The sequence below is a fragment of the Cardiocondyla obscurior genome, linkage group LG05 (assembly GCF_019399895.1).
Source record: "Cardiocondyla obscurior isolate alpha-2009 linkage group LG05, Cobs3.1, whole genome shotgun sequence".
Taxonomy (NCBI): domain Eukaryota; kingdom Metazoa; phylum Arthropoda; class Insecta; order Hymenoptera; family Formicidae; genus Cardiocondyla; species Cardiocondyla obscurior.
This window is the reverse complement of record NC_091868.1, coordinates 988,460-1,008,535: the sequence shown is the minus strand read 5'-3', so window position 1 is coordinate 1,008,535 and position 20,076 is coordinate 988,460. Positions and strand designations below refer to the sequence as shown.

At 32.4% G+C, this 20,076-nt stretch overlaps 3 protein-coding genes across 10 annotated transcripts; 1 reads left to right on the top strand and 2 right to left on the bottom strand.

The window, feature by feature from the left end:
• Positions 1-369: 369 nt before the first annotated feature.
• On the bottom strand, positions 370-8,960 carry LOC139102543 (uncharacterized). Of its 4 annotated transcripts, none has more exons than XM_070656508.1 (11): positions 8,626-8,960; positions 8,264-8,408; positions 7,102-7,212; positions 6,754-6,953; positions 6,237-6,446; positions 3,966-4,137; positions 3,837-3,903; positions 3,609-3,768; positions 3,362-3,502; positions 3,172-3,285; positions 370-3,097 (listed from the first exon to the last, which is right to left on the bottom strand). In XM_070656508.1, exons 1-11 carry the CDS (start codon positions 8,697-8,699, stop codon positions 2,875-2,877), a joined length of 1,617 nt encoding a protein of 538 aa, XP_070512609.1. In that variant the 5' UTR covers positions 8,700-8,960; the 3' UTR covers positions 370-2,874. The 4 variants fall into 4 exon arrangements, with proteins under 4 accessions (XP_070512609.1, XP_070512610.1, XP_070512612.1 ...); XM_070656509.1 differs by having other exon boundaries at positions 3,362-3,499; XM_070656511.1 differs by lacking the exon at positions 6,237-6,446.
• Positions 8,961-9,590: 630 nt separating this feature from the next.
• LOC139102752 (uncharacterized protein C9orf85 homolog) lies at positions 9,591-9,944 on the top strand. Its single transcript, XM_070656876.1, has one exon. It carries the CDS (start codon positions 9,591-9,593, stop codon positions 9,942-9,944), a length of 354 nt encoding a protein of 117 aa, XP_070512977.1.
• A 61-nt stretch (positions 9,945-10,005) lies between these two features.
• Trpm (transient receptor potential cation channel, subfamily M) lies at positions 10,006-20,004 on the bottom strand. Of its 5 annotated transcripts, none has more exons than XM_070656489.1 (20): positions 19,685-20,004; positions 19,263-19,593; positions 18,789-18,823; positions 18,257-18,339; positions 17,922-18,108; positions 17,493-17,706; positions 17,165-17,324; positions 16,792-16,928; positions 16,567-16,723; positions 16,308-16,461; positions 15,902-16,210; positions 15,161-15,704; positions 14,850-15,061; positions 14,592-14,759; positions 13,949-14,008; positions 13,167-13,376; positions 12,652-13,000; positions 12,357-12,502; positions 11,685-12,275; positions 10,006-11,503 (listed from the first exon to the last, which is right to left on the bottom strand). In XM_070656489.1, exons 3-20 carry the CDS (start codon positions 18,816-18,818, stop codon positions 10,157-10,159), a joined length of 5,058 nt encoding a protein of 1,685 aa, XP_070512590.1. In that variant the 5' UTR covers positions 18,819-18,823; positions 19,263-19,593; positions 19,685-20,004; the 3' UTR covers positions 10,006-10,156. The 5 variants fall into 5 exon arrangements, with proteins under 5 accessions (XP_070512590.1, XP_070512591.1, XP_070512589.1 ...); XM_070656490.1 differs by having other exon boundaries at positions 19,410-19,593; XM_070656488.1 differs by having other exon boundaries at positions 18,789-18,959; positions 19,685-20,003.
• Positions 20,005-20,076: the final 72 nt, after the last annotated feature.

Below are 20,076 nucleotides of genomic sequence, written 5' to 3'. Positions count from 1 at the left end.
ATATTACTTAAAAAAAAGAAAAAAACAAGTACAAAATAAAATATAGAGTAATGCTGCAGGTACAAAAAAAGAAGCAAAATGTAAAAACTTATTGCAAAACAAAATGTACATTAGAAATTATTAAACATCTCGTACTTATATACAAGGTATCATATAATTTTATAAATTATATATAATTTTTCGTTTTCGATTCTAATTTCCCACTCACAGTTTTCAAAAGCGATATGTTGTTTGAAACATCCTGTTTAACGTACTGCATAAATTATAAAACTTCCAATAAAAATTAAAACCAATTGTGTTTCGGCAATTTGTCGTTACCTTTGGATGAAAAAAATTTTTTGTCTTAGACGGTAACTTATAAAATAGTAATTCATCGTATATACATAATTTAATTTAATTTATACATTATTGCATATATAATATACATTTCAAATGTTTCATTGCACAGATATGTTAAAGATAAGATAATTTTTTATATCATTTGTAATGTTTAACATACAACATTTTTTTACTTACATTTATATTGCTACTTAAATTATTTGCTCGAGTATTATCTACATAAATGTTACCTTCTTGTTCTTATCAGAGCGAGTTAGAAATAACATTTTGATACAATTGTTTTGCTACACTTAAAAAACATAGGAAACCTCTAACAATATTACGATAAAATACATTAAATTATAAATGACGTAAAATGTATCCTAACACATCTATTCAGATCTATTCAGATCAGATTACTGATTAATATACAAAAGTAATACATATATCTACCGACAAAGTATTGATCTTTATGTGTAATATACCATAGTATATAAGTTACTCTGGACTTAAATTTAAATTATCAAGTAAAATTATTTGCCTAAACTATTACAAAATTATTGTATTTCTATTGTACATTAAAAAAAAAAAAAACAACAATTTATTAATCAATGAATATACTTTTAGAGATTAAATTCTTAAAATACATATGTTACAACATCATAAAGCAAATATATAAGATTTGTTGCACAAAATTTTTCGTATTATCTAAGTTAATTTTTTTTTATTAATAATTTTTATTTAAATTAATGATTTAAATACTTTTAATTAAAAGTATTGTTACTATTTCTCGTTTATAAATCAATGCATATTTCAAATACACAGATTTGACATCAATATATAATTTTCTTATTTAATGTATAATATATTATAACATAAAAGTGCTTTAAAATGCACTTATGAATAAAAGAATTTTAGTTGCTAATACCGAAGGTGGATTAATGTTATCTATTCGTAGTTTTCTGTACATATTGGTTTTCTATACCAATGACAAAATATATGCTCAAAATATAGCAAAATATATTACTTCATTTCTTGTAATTTACTTTTATTTAAAGTTAAAAAGCTATAAAAATAGCTCTCAACTAACATTTCAGCCACAGCCCGACTATTATTTATATTTTAATTGTATCTTAAATATTTATAAAATTGGATTATTTTTTAATAAAGCTATGAAAATATTTTTATTTGGTTATGGCATATATAAATATTAATTTATACATATATATACATAAATATATCGTTATTATTGGAAATTGTAATTTGACTTATTTTGCACATTGATTAATGTAAAGTTTTTTTTTCTATTTTTCTATATATATGTATATATTCATACGTATATATTTATATACATATATATAGAATGTATGTAAGCATACATGTATGCATGTACGTATAAGTGTGCACACACGCAAACACACGCACATTTTATGATTAAAATATATTATAATACTGTATATTTGGCTTTAGAGTTTAGCTAAAATTTTTACCTTGAGTACGACTACTATAAACATTACATTTGAAAAGGAAGTCCATGTTATTAGCAAGGAATTTAGATACGAATTTGCTCTTTAAATTATAAAAACTAAAAATCTAGAAGAGACTTGCTACTTTTCTTAAAAGTTCAAAATTTTTTTAAGAAATTCTAATCTGATTATATGGAAGGAAATAAGTTTTCTATGTCGCGTTAATTTTTTTTTTTTTAAGATTTTAGTTTTAAAGAAGTTCGTATTGTACGTTAATCTAAAATAAAACTAGAAATTGTTTTTCTATTGCAAAAATAGTGACATTTAATAATTTTTTCATATTAATAGCTTACTAAAAATTATCATTAGGTATATGTATATAAAACTATCTCAATGATTTGTCATAGAAAAATTGATTTTAAATGAGTAAAATAATATAGTTCACAGAATTATTTGAATAATTTGGAAACATCTATATATTTAACTACATTTCTTTTTAATAGTTATGTTTGGCATAATTATTTTTAAAGGTAAAAAAAGGACGGGTCTAAATGTGCACGAGCCGGCTGGACGAGAAAGACTATTCAGCGGAAAAGTCTTTAGCTTTCTTTTAATAAGGTGTTCAGTTACCTGACATTTTTAGCGTTTAAAACATGTTAAATGATAATCCTAATCAGTTAAAATCATATAACTTTTTAAGCACGTATTATATAAAATCTTTAAGTTCTTAATATAAATTGTATTATTGTGTGTATAAAACTATTCGTTTTATTTATTACAATATTTTTTGTAAATCGGAAAAAAAGGAAAAAAAAAAGTTTTCTTTTACATTTACTTTCTTTTTTTTTATCGGGTATCCGTATATGTCTGTTATAAACTTCTCTCAGTCTTTATTTTGATTCTAATATATGTATACTTTTTCATAAAACAATTTTACGTGCTCAAAATGTTGTTTTGACCATTCTTATTTTATGCATTCATTGTTAATATTATTCATAGAGTTTTGTTTCCTCCATTTTAGTTGTCACATTTTTCTATCTAATTATTTAACAAATGCAGAAAAATCAAAAAAGAAACACTTACACATATTTCATTTACCACGACTCTCAGTATTGGCTATATTCCTTTGTGAATAAATGGAGCCTTGAGCTAATCCCCTTAAAGGTCCTTTTCGTAATTCGGACTGAGAACCCTTAGCAACATAGTCACGGGTAGAAATTAGACTCGCATCATGTCCTATTGCAAGCGATCTTAAAAATGGTTGCTTCGCCAACAAATTTGGATCCGGCCCCGACCATGGTGCGTAATCTGGCCTATAATTTTAAATCACATAATGTTTAAAAAGATATTGCGGTAAGTAGTTCAATAATATTCTTTTTCAACGTACAATAGCAGATCGTTATTCGCTCCCTTTGCTATATCAGAGTTTGATCCTATTGGTTTCGTCAAGTACGGTGATTTATATTCTTTATCCTCTGTAGTACTGGTTCCACGTGAAACTCTAATATAAAATATAGACGAATTTTACCAAAATAGCAATGCGATTAAAAAAATTTGATCTTAAATAAATGTCTTACTTCGGTATCTCAGTCTTATTTTTTGATCGCTTCAATTTTTCGGTCTCCGCCTCGTTATTTATCTTTTTAATTGGTGAAGCACTTAATTTTATCGCTTCTGTCACCGGCGGACTATATTTCCTTTCGTCGCTTTTACTACTACTTGATAACATAAATATCATACAGAGAAATAGAGATATTAGAAATAGAGAGATTTATGTTTTTAATAATTTTATTTTTTATACTTTGATAAAAACTGAGCTATTACCTCTGGCTGCTAGAAGCACATAGTGGTCGAGTAGCTTCTTCTGCCATTACTATATTTAATATGTGTATTGCTTTTTCTTCGTCATAATCTACACTATCCATGGCAAGCATCACAATTCGATCCGGTAAATTCTTATATTTTTCCATTAAACGTGTTTTCACTGTAATATTTAAATTTTCTTTTATAGTATAATATTCACCAATAAAATAAATTAATATAAATACAAACACTTATTCTTTTCTTCTAGACTTTTTATGCGCGGAGGAGGAGTGGGTGCACTTTGGTCGTCATGTATCTAAAACACAATATTTTGTATGCAATAAATGTTATTTTGTAAATGGTAAAAAAATATATTACCTCTTCCTCTTCGTTTTTCTTTGGTATAATTTTGGCAGGAACAATAGGATTTCGTTTTTCGTATCCTAAATCAATTAACTTTTCGGATGCTTTCTGCACATTATTATCGCTTTGCTCTAATATATCCAGTAATATTGTTTCATCCACTTTTGGAAAAACATTTTTCAGGTACCTGTACATACATTTTGAACATATAAGTATTTAATACAACTATATTACTGTAATATTCATAACATAGAAACATAGTACATTGCATATCATATGGACTTAATATTCTTGTTAACACGTTTCGTGCCAAGTGTACTACCGATGTGCACATTTCAAGTGTGCAAAAACGGCTTGGCATAAAACATGTTAATATATGCACAAATTGAACCATATTGTTAAGACAAACGATAATATAACATAATCTTATCTAAATGTGACTTGTGTACGTACATAGCATCAATATGTGCCGTCTAGTATGCGCGTATTTAATGAATAAATGTTAATATTTGTAAAATTGATCTTACTGCTTAAATTATTAATAATATTAATCATCTTACTAATTTGATATAAAAAGCTGATAGATTACAGATTAAGATCTAAAATACGTATTGATAACATGAATGGTTCCAATCTCACTATGCCTTAGTAAATTAACACAACATAAAATATTAATATTATTCATAATATGTACATGTGATCGTCACTTAAAATTTCATAACGTTTCTTATTTTTTTTTTTTTTTTTTATGACAACGTACTACTCGATATTATAATTTTTATCTGAATTTCTTTATGATAAAATACACATGCACATACTATCATGCTTAAATTTTATCTCATTTTGGGATAAACGAGTTTTACTTTTTCTTTCTTTTTCATTATATATATCTATGAAACAATTGAAAAAAATATTGTTTAAAATAATTAATTTATAATACGTAAAACTATTAATATATTTTTGTGCAAAATATATAAAAAACTCTTTTATTCCTAGAAAAATCTTTTAACGATACAGCTAACATAACAATTACATTTAATATTAATATAAGCTTCATTTTGTGCCATTAAAACGATAAATAACAAAATAAAAAACATGAAAAAGGAAAAAAAACTAACCTATTCTAGATAGCATAAATTTGATACTATCCAACATGTATCTTATAGCAAACCAGGAAGAAACTGAAAAATTTTTTAATTTAAATAAAATATTGCAAAACTGAATCGTATGTATGTGTGTAAGCGCGCGAGCGCGCGTGTGTGAGTGTTATTAATGACCGCGTTCAACGAAAAAAGCTGCTTTGCAATTGTTGTAAAAATAGTGAATATGATTAGCGTATGCTTTTAGATTCAACCAAAATTAAGAGCACATAAACCAAATTCACGATTTTTACAACAGTTGCAAAGTAACATTTTCCGCTAGACGCGGCCAATGTCACAAAATAATTTCAAAAGTAATAGAAATATAAAATAAATAAGATTAATAAAAAGAACCTATTAAACTACATTACATAATATTTGCTACCGTGCACGATTAATTATGATTAAAAATTGCTCTGTATACAGAGTGTCCCGTTTTAATTTAAACAATTAAAAAAAAATTGAGATCTTGCAGGACACCCTGCATGCACATACAATGTGAATCTTAATGGATAAATTAGTTTCTTGTTCACGGAAGAAAAGCTATCGAGTGCAACTCTAATTTATTCAACACTGAATGAATGATAGATGCTTAGAGCGTTTATATACCATGGACATTAAAGTATGACGTACAAGCAAAAATACCGTAGATTAATTTATATATTAATATAATTTTATATTATATTAAAGTAACTCAATGTACAGTTTACTTACTCATACGTCAGACGTTTAGTATACACGGACAGTTCAAGCAATTATCATTCATGTACCGTTGAATAAATCGGAATTGCAGTCGAGTGCAGAATTAACTTATCTCCCGTGAGAAGAAAGGTCGTTCATCCATTCTCTCTGTATGCACGCACATGCACACATGCTGGCGCAAACGCCACAATTGTATTTTAATACTTCAGGTATTTAATATTTAAATATAATATGATAAAAAAAATATCTATGATTCCATACATGCTATCGCTACGTAATGTTGTGTGTATATGTGTGAAATATACCAGTTATAACAATACAAAAAAAAAAAAGCAGTGATTCTTGACTGGTATACTTTCATGAAACTATCACAAAATACAATATCAACATTTAGCATCCAGGCTGGGTGAAAAAGACTGAAAACTATGAATATTTAGGGTAAAACCTAAGTTTCATTTTCGGGGAGTTAGGCGCTGGCCGAACTCCGCGAGGCGGACTCAATGTTAATGTTGCATGTATAGAATGAGCTGGTAGACGCCATCTCGGGATTGCATAATTTGAATGCACTCCCACAGGTGTACACGGTCCTGGGGCGCAAAGGGGATTCTTTTCCACTTGAAGAGCACTCATGACCAAAGCTGCTCTGTTATGGTATCTGAAAGATATCGGCTCTCGACTTAGCACCAAACCTGATACAGTGCTAATTTAAAAAGAACAGACAGGAAGCTCGGATAAAATCGAATTAAAAAAACAAAAAAACAAAATCGTTATTTCTTGTATACGTGTACTTGTAATAGTTTTATCTTCTGTGTTAATACTAATCTTAATTAACAGTAAAAATTAATAATTAACAGTACTAATAATAATATTAATATTAAAATTTATTTTTATAAAGCGTGAATACTAAACTTCAAGTAAAAAAATTTTGTTAGTAAGTAATTTGCATGAGGTAAGGAACTTACTTCTTGAGTAAAAGACGAATATGCGTGTCCGAGACTGTTGGAAATACAGCGTTGATTTTTGCTACTTGTGATTCAGAGTCGGAATTTTGGGTAAAACTTGTCTCCGTATTCCTTACTGGAGTTGGGGATCCTAAAGTCAAGTCACCAAACCGAGTTGTCATCGCACTGGTGGATTTAAATGACAGAGGCGTTTTTAAATCCTGCACATACATATGAGTTGGATTGTATAACAGTTAAACAAGTGTGTAAGCGCGTGTGCGTTCACGCATACAGATGTATTGCGATGCATCTATCTCATTGATAGGAAGCGTGCACGATGAACGAGGATTGTTTAGAATATCTACTTACCTGAGCGCTGGGAGGTAAAAATGCGAGTTGTGGATTATGGTAAGGGGATGGTGTTGGATAAATTTGTGGAACTCTATGATTTAAGTGCCCACCACTTCCGCTCCCTCCGGTCTATTTTTTTGTGGTGTATGTGTTATCCAAATGCAGCATGTACACATCATAGAAATATATACATTTAAAGTTTAACATTGTACATATGTGTACACTCTACACATGCACGCGCGTGCAACACGCATACTCATTTAATGTACCAAGATCAAACATCTTTGTACGTGGAATGAAACATATAGTTTTGCGTACATCGAAGAACAGATACGGCGTTTTCTGCGGCGACAGCGGTTAGCGTACGTAATCCTAGACGGCAGAGGCAGGGGATGAAAAAACGGGGAGAATTCTGTCCGGCAATCTGGCCGGCGCAGTATATACATACGGTACATGTGAAACTCGACGCACACGACGCTAAAATTACGTTCGCTAGCTGCCGTCGTCATATCTGCTTTTCAGTGTACAATAATAATTACATAAAATAATGTTATGCTTTGAGACTGTTTCATAAAAAATTGGACATCATGATTACATGTAACCAAAAAATTATTAACTTACCGAAAACATACACACACACAAAAAAAACAAACGCGCGCGCGTAAAATGTTACACTTAAAATAAGGCAGCCCAATAATTAAAAAAAAAAAAATTAAATTTATTAGATTAAAATTAAAGAAATAAATTTTAGATTTCCCAATAGCAGACATTCAAAATGAACTTGGGCCTTGTTATTTAAACACCAAGACTTAAATTAAAATTTAACCATTCTATCAAATAGTAATTTTTTTACAATTTTTTAAATTTATATTTGTTTTTTCAAAGAACATTTTCCTTCAAAAATTTTAATATTAAAGTTAAAATGTAACACCTATTATATGATTAATATTATAATAGTCCATTTTTATAAGGTTGTCTTAAATAATGATTTAAGATGTCATTAAATGTTTAGTGACAGTTATGTATAGCCCATTTTTACTTCAAAATTGTTCTAATGTTTTAAAATGTCAATGTGATTCTACAATTGAATGACAGCTATGTGAAACAATGTTAAACCTAAAAATGGACTAGTTTTAATTTATATACATGTATGTAAATGCAATCAAGTTTTCTAACTGACCTGCATAGGAATATCTTGAGAAATAGTGGTTGCAGCTGAGCTCAGTGCCATTGAGTTTTGTGACTGTATATACTGAGAATATTGCCAATATCTCACTCTTGGATCCTCCCATGTGGTAGTACGATTGAAGTGATTTATGAAATATCTAGAAAGATATTTCACCAGTCAGAACAGTTACTTAATTCATCATATAAAACAAAAATTAACATACTATATAATTTTCTGTATGGTTTTTTAACCAAAAGTATGAATACTTTCGTTGAAAAAAAACTTTATTAGGATATATTATTTTAAATAATTAAAATAAAATAAAAGTAAAAAGAAAAAAGTTTTAACGACAAAAGGAAAGATGCTATACGTACGGACGACCGCTTCGAATATCATATCTGCATTCCCAGCCCGGTGGTAATTGACTCCTGTCATTTTCATCCGCCATTTTTCGCTCTATGTTATTTTGATAATCGCAGCGAAAATATCACGTAGATTACACTCCCTCAGGTCTGCCGGCGATTCGTTACAATTTATCTAATCTCCTTATAGCGTGTGAGAGGCGAGACAGCAAAATCAAATAAAACAGTACGATACGGAAGTAACATGAAACAAGATTGAATCGCTTCTTCCGATTGAATACAGTCGATTCGTACATACATATAACGGGTGCATTCGGGGTAGTAATACTATCAGGTAGCTGCGTAAAGCAGAGGGACGTCTTCGGATACGTTTGCACTGACATCTTAAGCCTCGTCTACAATGGACGCAGTAATGTGGCGCTATTTACCAGCCGCATTCGCAAGCTCGGCTCTCAGCGGCACAGGAGATGATCCTCTGGACAACAGCTACTCCATGAAACTTCTATTTCTACGGAAAAACAGAGCTCTCATTGGACAGAGAGCCCAACTCGGAATCGCGGCTTCATCCAGCATTCGGCGACCAAGCAGCTTTTTTCTAGACTGCCTCGGCGGCCCCTAATCTTTAATGTTATAACCTGTTTTCAGTAGAAACAAGAACATATTAGAAACATATTACTTGTTTAATCGTTTAGTTCGAACAAATTCGCATGTGATATTTCCAGATTTAACGGTTTAAACTTAAGCTAGGTTATTGCGATCGTATACTCGGTACACTGTTAAAGTTATATGAATAAAAAATCAATGTAATTCTTTATCTGAGGCATTGAAATGTAAAACTTTTCTTATTACGATCGGTGTGGTAAGAGCTCAAAAATTCTGTATTCATGTTATCGAACATATATCTTATATACTTTATAAATCTCAAAATTATTTTCAGACAAAGTCCACAATTTCAGAACCGTTTCGCTTACAGAAATATGAGTTGCCAAAAGGGAAACGCGTGTCGCTCGAGGCCTCAAAAGTATCAAAATCAAACGTCATTTAAAAATAATTTACATGACAATTCGCACAAAATGAAGTTAATTAACAATATGGAGGTTACCGATGTATGCGAGCGTTGCAAAAAGATAATAGAATGGAAGATTAAATATAAGAAATATAAAATACTTAAAGCTCCGATGAAATGCATCAAGTGCGAACAGAAAGCTGTAAAACATTCGTATCACAACATCTGTTTGCCTTGTGCTAAACAGCAAGGGATCTGTTCGAAATGTGGACAAAAGTTAGAAGTGGAAGAAAAATCTAGCAAGGAGAAAGCTGAATTAAACTGAACGGCATACTTGAAGCAATTCTCTAATTATTATTAAGGTAATTAAAAAAAAGATAGAGTAATTAAAAAAAAAGAAGAAAAACAAAACTTTATTGTATATGAATCAACAACCAAGCATACGATTTGCTTGCATTAATAAAGATTTTTATGATACAGTGATAAGTGTCGAGCAACTGAAATTCATAGGTGTAATATATTTTCTTGTTTTCCTGTTTAACACATAGTTTCAGAAGCGGGGGCAGGTACGATACTCAGATCCTTGTTATTCGGATCGATCACCTTTGAATCGCGGATCGGCGGTAGCGCGAGTGTTTGCTCGATTTCGTGAGTGACGCTGATTGTCGGACGACGATCTTCTTTGATCGTAGCGGAGTGAGACAGCTGACGGTGCTCGTTGGACACGTTCAAGAAACATGTGATATCGTTTGTCTCGTCAATATGTATGTTCGAAGGCCCGTTGTCTTCATCGTCGACGCTGTCGTCGCGATAACGTCGCTGAATTAGATCTTCCATCTGCTGATAATCGCATTCTTCCGCGTCGCGCAAGTGTTCGTTCTCGATTTGCCATGCCATCTCCGGATTTGACAATTCTGACATATTGTTCATTCGCGACGGCGGCGACGAGATCGGTGGCGTTCTCGGCGGACTTAACAGACCGCAGTAGCTTTCCAGTTCATCCGTGATGCTGGTGTATTCGGCGCGCATCGTCAACAAAATTGATCTCTGTCCACTGCTAGCCGAGTTAACGGACGACGGAATCACGGCTATGCGAGGCTCTGCCCATGTTACTCTCTGAATACTGGATGGCGCAGGTATGAAGTCGTCCGATTCCGAACGAGTTCTGCTATTCTGTCTAAGTGTACCGCGTTCGACAGAATCTTGCCTGAACGTGCGCTCTATCGAGTCCTGCCTCATATCCGAAGGTGGATTCTCACTGCTAGTTTCCTTGCTAACTTCTCTGCTGGTTTCCCTGCTGACTTCCCTGCTGACTTCTCTGCTGACTTCTCTGCTGATTTCCCTGCTGACTTCCTTGCTGACGGCCTCGATACTAATTTCTTTGCTCGTTTCTCTGCTGGTGTCCGGGCTAATTTTCTTCTCGGACAGTGCTTCATTTTTATCAATCGATTTACTTTCGAGGACGTCTTTACTGCCGTCAGTTTCTAAGCTAGTAATCGTCTTTACGTCGTCCTGGCCAATTTGAGCATCCACGCTTACGGAGGAATCGTGCCTACTAAGATTTTCACGAGAAGTCATGGGCTCGGACATCTTGAGAACGTCGTCCACCGGGTGGCCAGCATTCAGAAAAGCGGCGTCAGTAAAAGCTCGCAAAAACTTTTTGCGCCGCGCGGCCGCTGGCAACTGCGTGTGAGAATCCGCCTCCGACAGAATCGACAGTTCCGACCGTTCTGATACCCGACGCTGGCGGACGTTATCAAATGCCTCTAAATGAACTAGTTCTTCATTCGGCATATACGTCGCCATGAAACGATGAATGACTCCGAGATGCGCCAGTGTCTGCTGATTCAACTCCTCCAGTTTTCGGATACGAAATTCGACGGTCTGTAAGAAACAAAGAATGGACTTTTACGTTAAACGTACGGATAATAACGCGATGTAGCGTAGTGTGAAATAAATATTTCTTAAAATTATTATTTCTAAGTTCTTTTAGATATTTGTATAATTAGTTATTATATTTTCTTATATTCGCGATGCGAAAACTAAACTTAAACATTTATTGTACCTGTAGAGACACGTTTTGATTGCTTTCTTTCTTATCGATATCCTCGATCTTCTGATGCATATTCTCTACTCGATCCGTCGTAATTTTTACACGCTCTTCCGTAGACATTTGCAATTTGAGTTCCTGTTCGCGGAAATAACCTTCGACGCAATCCTCCTCAAAATCGTACAGTCTTTCCATGTCGTCGGCCTCCAGAAATAATTTCAGCCCGTTATCACAGGTCTCGCCGGTGCCACTTTTGCCTTGCGTAATATGTCTTAGCAAATATCTGAACAATAAATATACATGGCAAATCGCTATAAGCGGCGGTGGTAATACTGGTTTCTGCTCATATTCCATAACAACGGTGAATCGTTGAAACATCCAGACTTGATGAGCTACAGCATTTACCTCGTTAAAAATATTGTTAAATACCGCGATTAACAAATTTATCAGCAAAATATTGGCAACTAAAAGATATATGGACATTACAGCAGGCGTGATCCAATGGCCCGGAAGGCACTGGTCCATTCCTGGCTCATTTCCACAATCAGGATCTATACTATCCGCGTACACTTCTCCATATAACATAAAATATGGCTCCATAAATATCTGTCGAAAAGAAATGTAATAATTATATGTGCAGAAATTTTAAATTCAAAAATATGCAAATTAAATAATGTGCGTACTTACATCTCGTATGATGCGCCACTTTGGATCAGAATAAGGATTTAATATAGCTTGCCTGGTCACGCCAAAACTCAGAAGTACAACCAGTAAAAGTACCACGAAGTATATCATATTTTTGACCATTTTTCCCATCATGGTCACCAGAGGACCTATTAAATACAAATTATCGAGCGTAATATATCAAATTATTATACGAAATTGAAGTGTGTAACAAAATCTACTGTTTACCTACATTTTCATTTACAGTTTAGTTAAAGAGCAGATTGAGATATTTTTTAACTTAATATTTTAAACGTACCAAAATACTTGTTAACACCAAGGATGTTGAGTATTCGTAAGTACCAGTAAATGCAATCAACACAATATATAACACGACCTACGTCTAGAGTTGAATATCGAAAACGTAACGCTAATCCAATTTGAAAAAATATAATAGCGGCAGCGTCACAGGGATTCCACATGTTCCAGGCCCATACACTGAATTTGTGCGATAGAGTCGCAGGTTCTGAAGTCGCTATCTCGCGTACTTTTTCACATCCGAGAGTGCATATGTACGCGATCGCGTATATTTCGGCTATCGACGGAGAATTATCCATGCGCACCAAAATGCAATAAGAGAAGAAAACTAAGAAGATAATATAGGCTACCTGTAAATTAAAGAATATCGCATTATTTTGTCGATTAGAAAAATTGGTAACAATAAGAATGTGGACTTTTCTTGTAAGACTAGTAGTTTATACTCACATTTAATTTTTTTTTTAAATACTGTTCAGTAATTCATGATGAATGTACTTAATAATTATTTTTACTTACAGCATTTGCCCAAAATTTTGTTATTGGAGCAGTGTAGAATTCATATAATTTCTTCCTTAATTTTAATGGCCTGGTTGTTTTATTATCGTAATATTCGGATCGAAGACCGTAAGCACGATGTATCCCATCATCAATATCCATTAGTACTTTTCCATTTTCTTGGACAATCGTCTCCTTGATTATTGCACTATGTTCACTGTTAATTAAAGCCTATAGAAAAACATAAAGAATTTAGAACTATTTTGATAAACTGTTTAAATTAGAACAAATGTCACATATATTTTTTTTTTAATTTAATAAATTACGCGTCAATTATTTGTGAGTCTTTTAAATTTATTTTTTTACTAGAACAATAAATAAGAGTTTAAATTAATTAATTATTTATTGCGAAAAATGTCATTTTAATCGAAGGTTGAGATGTTTTTATTTTTGTATTATTTAAATTTTACATTTTATGTTGTTTAAAACGTAGATTTTTTATAAAAAAAAATCATAAAATTTTATTAATTAATTAAAAATTAACTGATTATTTAATTCAATTAAGAATTAAGAATTTACTTATATCCCCCCAAACAACAAAAAATTTTACGAGTTTTACACTGCTAGTAGTAGATATTATGATTAAATATAGCATACGAAACAGTTATTGCGATTGTGAAATACGACTGTTGAAAACTAAAAAATAAAAAAATAATTAATATGTCAAAAGTGCACCAAAGATTGTGATTATTGTTATAGGATTATTGAATAGGGGACTGCGTTTAAGCCAATATAATGTGTACCTTAACACTTTGTTGGTTACTGGATTTGTTGCATATGCTCAGGCTCCTGCGCAGATGTTTCTAAAAAATAATTAATACGCGTACCTACATACTCTATATGTTATAAGTAATGCGATGTGCCTTTAATAAAAAAAAAAATCTTTTTGTGCTGTGTATTGCTTAATCCAGCAATTATGACATGGTGCAACACATTAATATTGTGAATACTACCAAGTAAGCAAAAGATACAGCCAAAAGCGAGACTAATGCTTTCATTTTTAATCATATATAAGAATGGAATAATGCGTAATTATGTTAAAATAAAAAATATATATTAGTCGTAATTGGAAAAAAAGAAAGTTTTAAAACGGAGTTATCTCTTAAGGCTAGCAACGGTATACTTTATTAAATGTATAAGTTAAAAGAAATTTTTTATGTTTTACATACAATACGATTAAGTATTGCTTTTGCATTTTTTATATGTCGAACAAAGCTTGTTCATAATTTTATTAAAATGTTAGTAAGTTCGAATAAACGTTTTCGTAGAAAATATTACGCGGCTAGAACATGTCTTAAAATATTAAAAACTTTTTAACAATTGTTTATCATTATTTTAACAATTGTTTATCGTAATATTGTAATTTATAAAATACAAGATAATCACCTCAACGTCTGGTCCTGCTGGAACACTATGTTCGGAATCGCTATCTTCTTTCTCATCCTCCAAAGCAATTAAATGCTCCTCCTGCGTTTGAGGCATCAATTGTAATTCTTCTCTACTCTTGAACTCCAATCGTGTTATATAAAAAGGACAAAATAATCCCAAAACTACCTAAGGATATATTTAAATATGTGTAAGTTTTAAATGCTAAGTATTTTATTAGTCAACTGACACCGGGCTAATGACAGATTGATTTGTTACCTTTAAGTTTGTGTTTTTACGTGTACGAAGACCCCCCATCCATAAATCGGCTAAAATAATTTGACTACAAGGATGCGCCAACAGCGGCCGATGATTCGCTGTAACCGCAAGTGACAGACACGTCTGCCCTGACCAATTTTGAAGTTCCGAAGTTAATAGTTGCTGCGTTTGATCGTCATCTTGTCGGTAACAATAGTCCAATAATTCGAGTGCTATGTGAAATAATTCATAGTTATTTGTATAACTATGCCTTGTATCCTGTATAATTATGTAGTTACGTTAAATAAAATTTATTTTATGTTTATATATACCGATGTTTTCAAATTCTTTGCCGTAACCACGCAACTCATCGTAAACTTCAGTTTCTAAATCATCCTCTGCCGCCTCGTGCGCCATCGCCTTGTACAGTTTTAGCGCAACAAGTGCCTTCGCTAACGCTTCTTCTCCGTGCTGCCACATTAACAAAGCCATTTGTTGACGCTTCGTTAGCACAGCCCAAATAAGTAACTCGTTAAAAGGATAATCGAAAAGAGGAGTATCGCGATTAGCCGGTAACGTCTCAGCAAGCAGGCTCATAGTTAAATTATCAGATTTTCCACTGGCGCCCGTGGAAAAGCGCGTATTGCAATTAAGAGCATAGCTGTTTCGATGCATATGTTGGCCACCGCCAGATCTCTTCATTACCTTCGTATAAATCATACGGAATCTTCGTCGCGTATATTGGGAACGATATGCACCGCCCATCAGTTTGTTAATCACGAGCCCGATGTCATGTAACGTATACATGTAACCCCGTGGAATGTTCGGTCGTACATCGCGCAAAATGTAGCCCAACGTGTTTGATGGGCCCTCTTTCTAATTAAATAATAAAAAATGTCTTATCAGTTGTCACATAAATTATAATATTACAAAATTTCTAGTCAGTGATTTATATATATATATATGAATAATTTATAAATTTATGTAATATTATAATAATAGTCTGCTCGGTTTATCCATATTTAATATGTTTACCAAGGAAATTTATCGTTACAAAAATAAAATTGACCTACTGTATTATATAGCTCCTCAAGACGAGGTATCGATAAAAATTTCCGCATGGATACTCCATTTTCCAATAGAAGTTTTACAAAGTCTATCCTGTCGTGCTGAAGCGCTTGCATCATAGCTTGTTCTAAAGCACCAGGCGGCCACTTTTGACCGTAAATAAAGATTTCACTTCGAGCGATATCCACGCGGTTCCATATTAGAGAAAGCGACAACTGTTCGGCCGGCGATAGTTGCTTGGACTTAAACAAGGCTGTCAATATCGTTTGATCGAGTTCTTGCGGTCTGTCCTGCGATATTCTGAACACAGTAATCTATAAAAATATAACTTTTATTTAGAAAAACCTTTTTAATTCAATATTTCCATAAAACTTAATTTAATTTTTTATAGAAATATTGAGTGATACATACTAAATGTTTTTTTCGTGTACATTGCAAGAGTTCTGAACAAAGTTGACCCGCTTGCTCGGCAGAAACTTGAAACGTACGCTTAATAGTTTCCAAAACCTGTTCTTTAACACCGTCTAGCGGTCCTTCTCCTTCACCAGTCTGCCCGTCTCTCCACCTAAAAATATATTTCTTAAAAATAAATAATATATAAGTAGAATGTGAGTTAAATGTTTTTTAACTTATATGTGGATGTGTGAATACTATTTAAACGTGCTGTTACTTGTGCATAAAAGCAATTAGATCAGCTGCACGTCCCGAACCATCGCAAACCACCACAGGTACAGGCGGATCATCGGTCACGTATTCTAAAACTGCACGAATTGTACTTGTTCCACCTTCGATGACTAGCGCGACTACTGGTATGCTACTATGTGTATCTGAAACCATCGATAAGTTAGAGTTTTAAATTATAAAATGATAGTATATACAAATTGTAACAGCTTACATGGTTGTAATTTTAGATTTGAAATATATTTTTCTAATCTTCTGCGTAAAACAATCTCTGCGCCATATCGGCCACCAGTGCCATTGTCCACCAATAAAAAGTAAGCGTGCCGATTGTTTAATACTGTATACTTAGTCCTGTAAAATTATATATAAATATATTTTAGCCTTTTGCACATAATGTTTTAATAATAGTTGGTTCCCATTTACATTAAAACTTAGATATCTAATTTTCACTTGTGACGTCATTCTATCTTCTCTTAACATTTATTAAATAACGAAAATAGAATAATAACGTCATCAATGAGAATTATATGCGCTTTGATGTAAATAGAAAGCAGCATATATTTTTGTATTATAAAGAATAATATTACCATGGTGAAGAGACGCAATCGTATGATACTTCTCCACCACGACGAATTAATTCGTGGCCTTTATCCAAAACTCCCCACGGAGCAATACCTATGCTTACTACGCGACCCTGTCGTTGAGAACGTTCCAACAACAGTGCATCACCGACCTGTCGTGTAACACCTAAAACACGTAAACGATTAATACAAAAATTAACACTATTTAATACACTCGGCATGTAAAGAGAAATGAAAATCTATAGTGACTAGTATGTTATTAACATTTTAGAATTTTATCGATACAATGTACAGAAAATAAATTATAAAGTATGCTTTTTTCACATTTTATTACCTGTGTTCGTTCCCCCCGTGAATATCCAGGCTCCTGTCGTTTTAGCAGCTTTCAATAAACCTTTGCGTAAAACTTTCTTTAAACTTGGCTGAAGCTCAAAATTAGATCGACCACCATGGACCGTAATTAATAATTTAGGCAATCCTAAATTCCATTCTCGGCAAAGGAGTTGTACAATCGGTTCTGGTCGTGTATCATGAGCCAATCGGACATACTGTAGACAATACATAATAAATAATACTTTTTTTATTCATAAATATAACAATAAATTAAATTGAGAGTTAAATGCATTTGACTTTTACAGCCTAATTACACTTTTTCTCATTTTTCCTAATATCGGGAGTCTTTAATGAATTATTAAGAATCCGTATAATAAAGAATTACTTTAACAATGTACGATAAAACAATATTAAAACATCAAATATATACTTGTGCTTTTGTAGGATGCGGACCACCTTGGAACTCTATGGTGCCATATGCATCGGTGGGAAAAGAACGAGTATTTTTTACTGGAGACCATTGTTCGCGTTCCTTCTCCTTATTTTCGCCTAAATTGTAACTTTGAACGTCCGCCCCAGTTCCACAATGATGGGTATACGAATAACCACAGCAACATCTATAATTATAAAATACGTCATGTGTAATACAAGACTTTTTGTCTTGAATTTTTGTCCATCCGTAATTTTTGAGGAGCGACGCTTTGTTTCGGACACTCTGTAAATACAGGATATACTTTTATTGTATTTCATATTAAAATTTCCTACCTGTGCTCGTCTTCGATGCTTGGAATAAATTTTGCACATTCTCTTTTTTGAAATGTTGCCTCTATCCAGCTGCGCTCAGTTGTCTATAATTTGAAAAATTAAGACATAAATATAAAACAGTGCGTAATTAAGAGGCACAATCCCGTCAAGGGTTATCAAACTTACGCGTAGCGAGAGTGAATTAATTAAATTCCGAGTAGACTTAAAAAAAAGTTTTAATTTTTGTTCATATAAAAAAATGTTTTTATAATTTCTCGATATATTCTACAAGAGAAAATACAGCGATGTAAAGTTTACGTGTTATAAATTTTTATAAACTTTACATGTGATGGTACCGGGTATTGATTGCCACTCTCGAGTCTCTTTCATTTTCACAACATACTATTTAGAATTTAATAAAGATGAATAACTTGATATTTTTCCGATACATTATTAAATATACTCTACATGGATTCCCATAGTTATTTATAAATTATATTGATTAACTTTTCAAACATCTAGCTGTAGGTGCTTTCGAAAAATAATTACTCACCATACGACTAGATTTGTTCTTGATAACCATTTCTCCTACAATTCAGTAATAAATGTAAATCGTGTTGAAAAATATATTATTTAAACACAATCACAATTGTCTCTACTGCATTGATGTATCGAAAAACACCGTATATTACTTCGTTGTATTCATTTTGTTAAATTATACCAACTGAAAGAAAAGTTAATAAAAGTTATGAAACTTTAGATTTTAAGTGACACAGAAAATTAATTAAATTTTAGGAGCCAGAAGCGTTAAAGTATAATTACCAGTAAAGTAAAAAAAATATATTACATGAGTAAATTTAAATCTGGTATTGTTTCAGAATTGAAAGAACATTTTATTAATAAAAAAGTCAGATAAATACGAGTGTTAACTCCAAGTGAACTCAAATTTAATATATTAAGGAAAATTCTGAAGTCAAAAGTAAAAAAGAAAATTATAATTGCTAGTAACAATCATTCTCTGAATTACCAAAAATATATGCATGCAAAATGCACTCAGGGAGACATTTTAAATGTATTCTATTTCCTTATCACTTGTTAGACACCCAGCAAATTTTGTTTTATTATTTTTTTCCTAACAAATAACGCCACTTTTCCACAAATCTGTTATTCTTACACGCGAGGCACTGCAGTTTTTTCACCATTTTGCATCTGAATTGCACGTATATAAACGTGTCAAATTTTGCAAAGATTAATTTTTTCCTTGATTATATTGAATGACGCAACCTCTTTGTTAATCATCGTTACCGTTATTTCATCGTTGCGAATATGAAATATACGGGAAAACGTTCGACGACGATCTGGAAAAGACATGGGAATAATTGCATGATGAAAAGATACTCGAATTTCGTGTTAAATCGTCAAGAAATCTACCTCATTTTGTGCACTTACATGGTATGTACTTGTTACATTTTTTTTAATCGTTTTTTTATATTGATAATTACGTGTATGTATGTACATACATGCGTATGTACTCAGTTTTAATTTATTTTACCTCGAACGTTCCGCGGTTTAAAAAGTCTACATCAAAGAGTGATCGGAGACTATCGGAGACGGAGCACGGAGCACGGAGCAGAGCCCAATGGAGCCCAAATCGAGTCTGCGTATAATTGTGTATAGCACGGAGTCATGGACGTAAGATCCATGATCGAAACCCATGGACACCGTCTATAAATTTTCTATCCCGTAGCCAATCGCTACGTCCGACGATGTCGCTGACGAAGGTACCAACCTTAGCCCTCGATAGAAACTAAGTCATATAGAGATTTATGGTACAGCGGAGG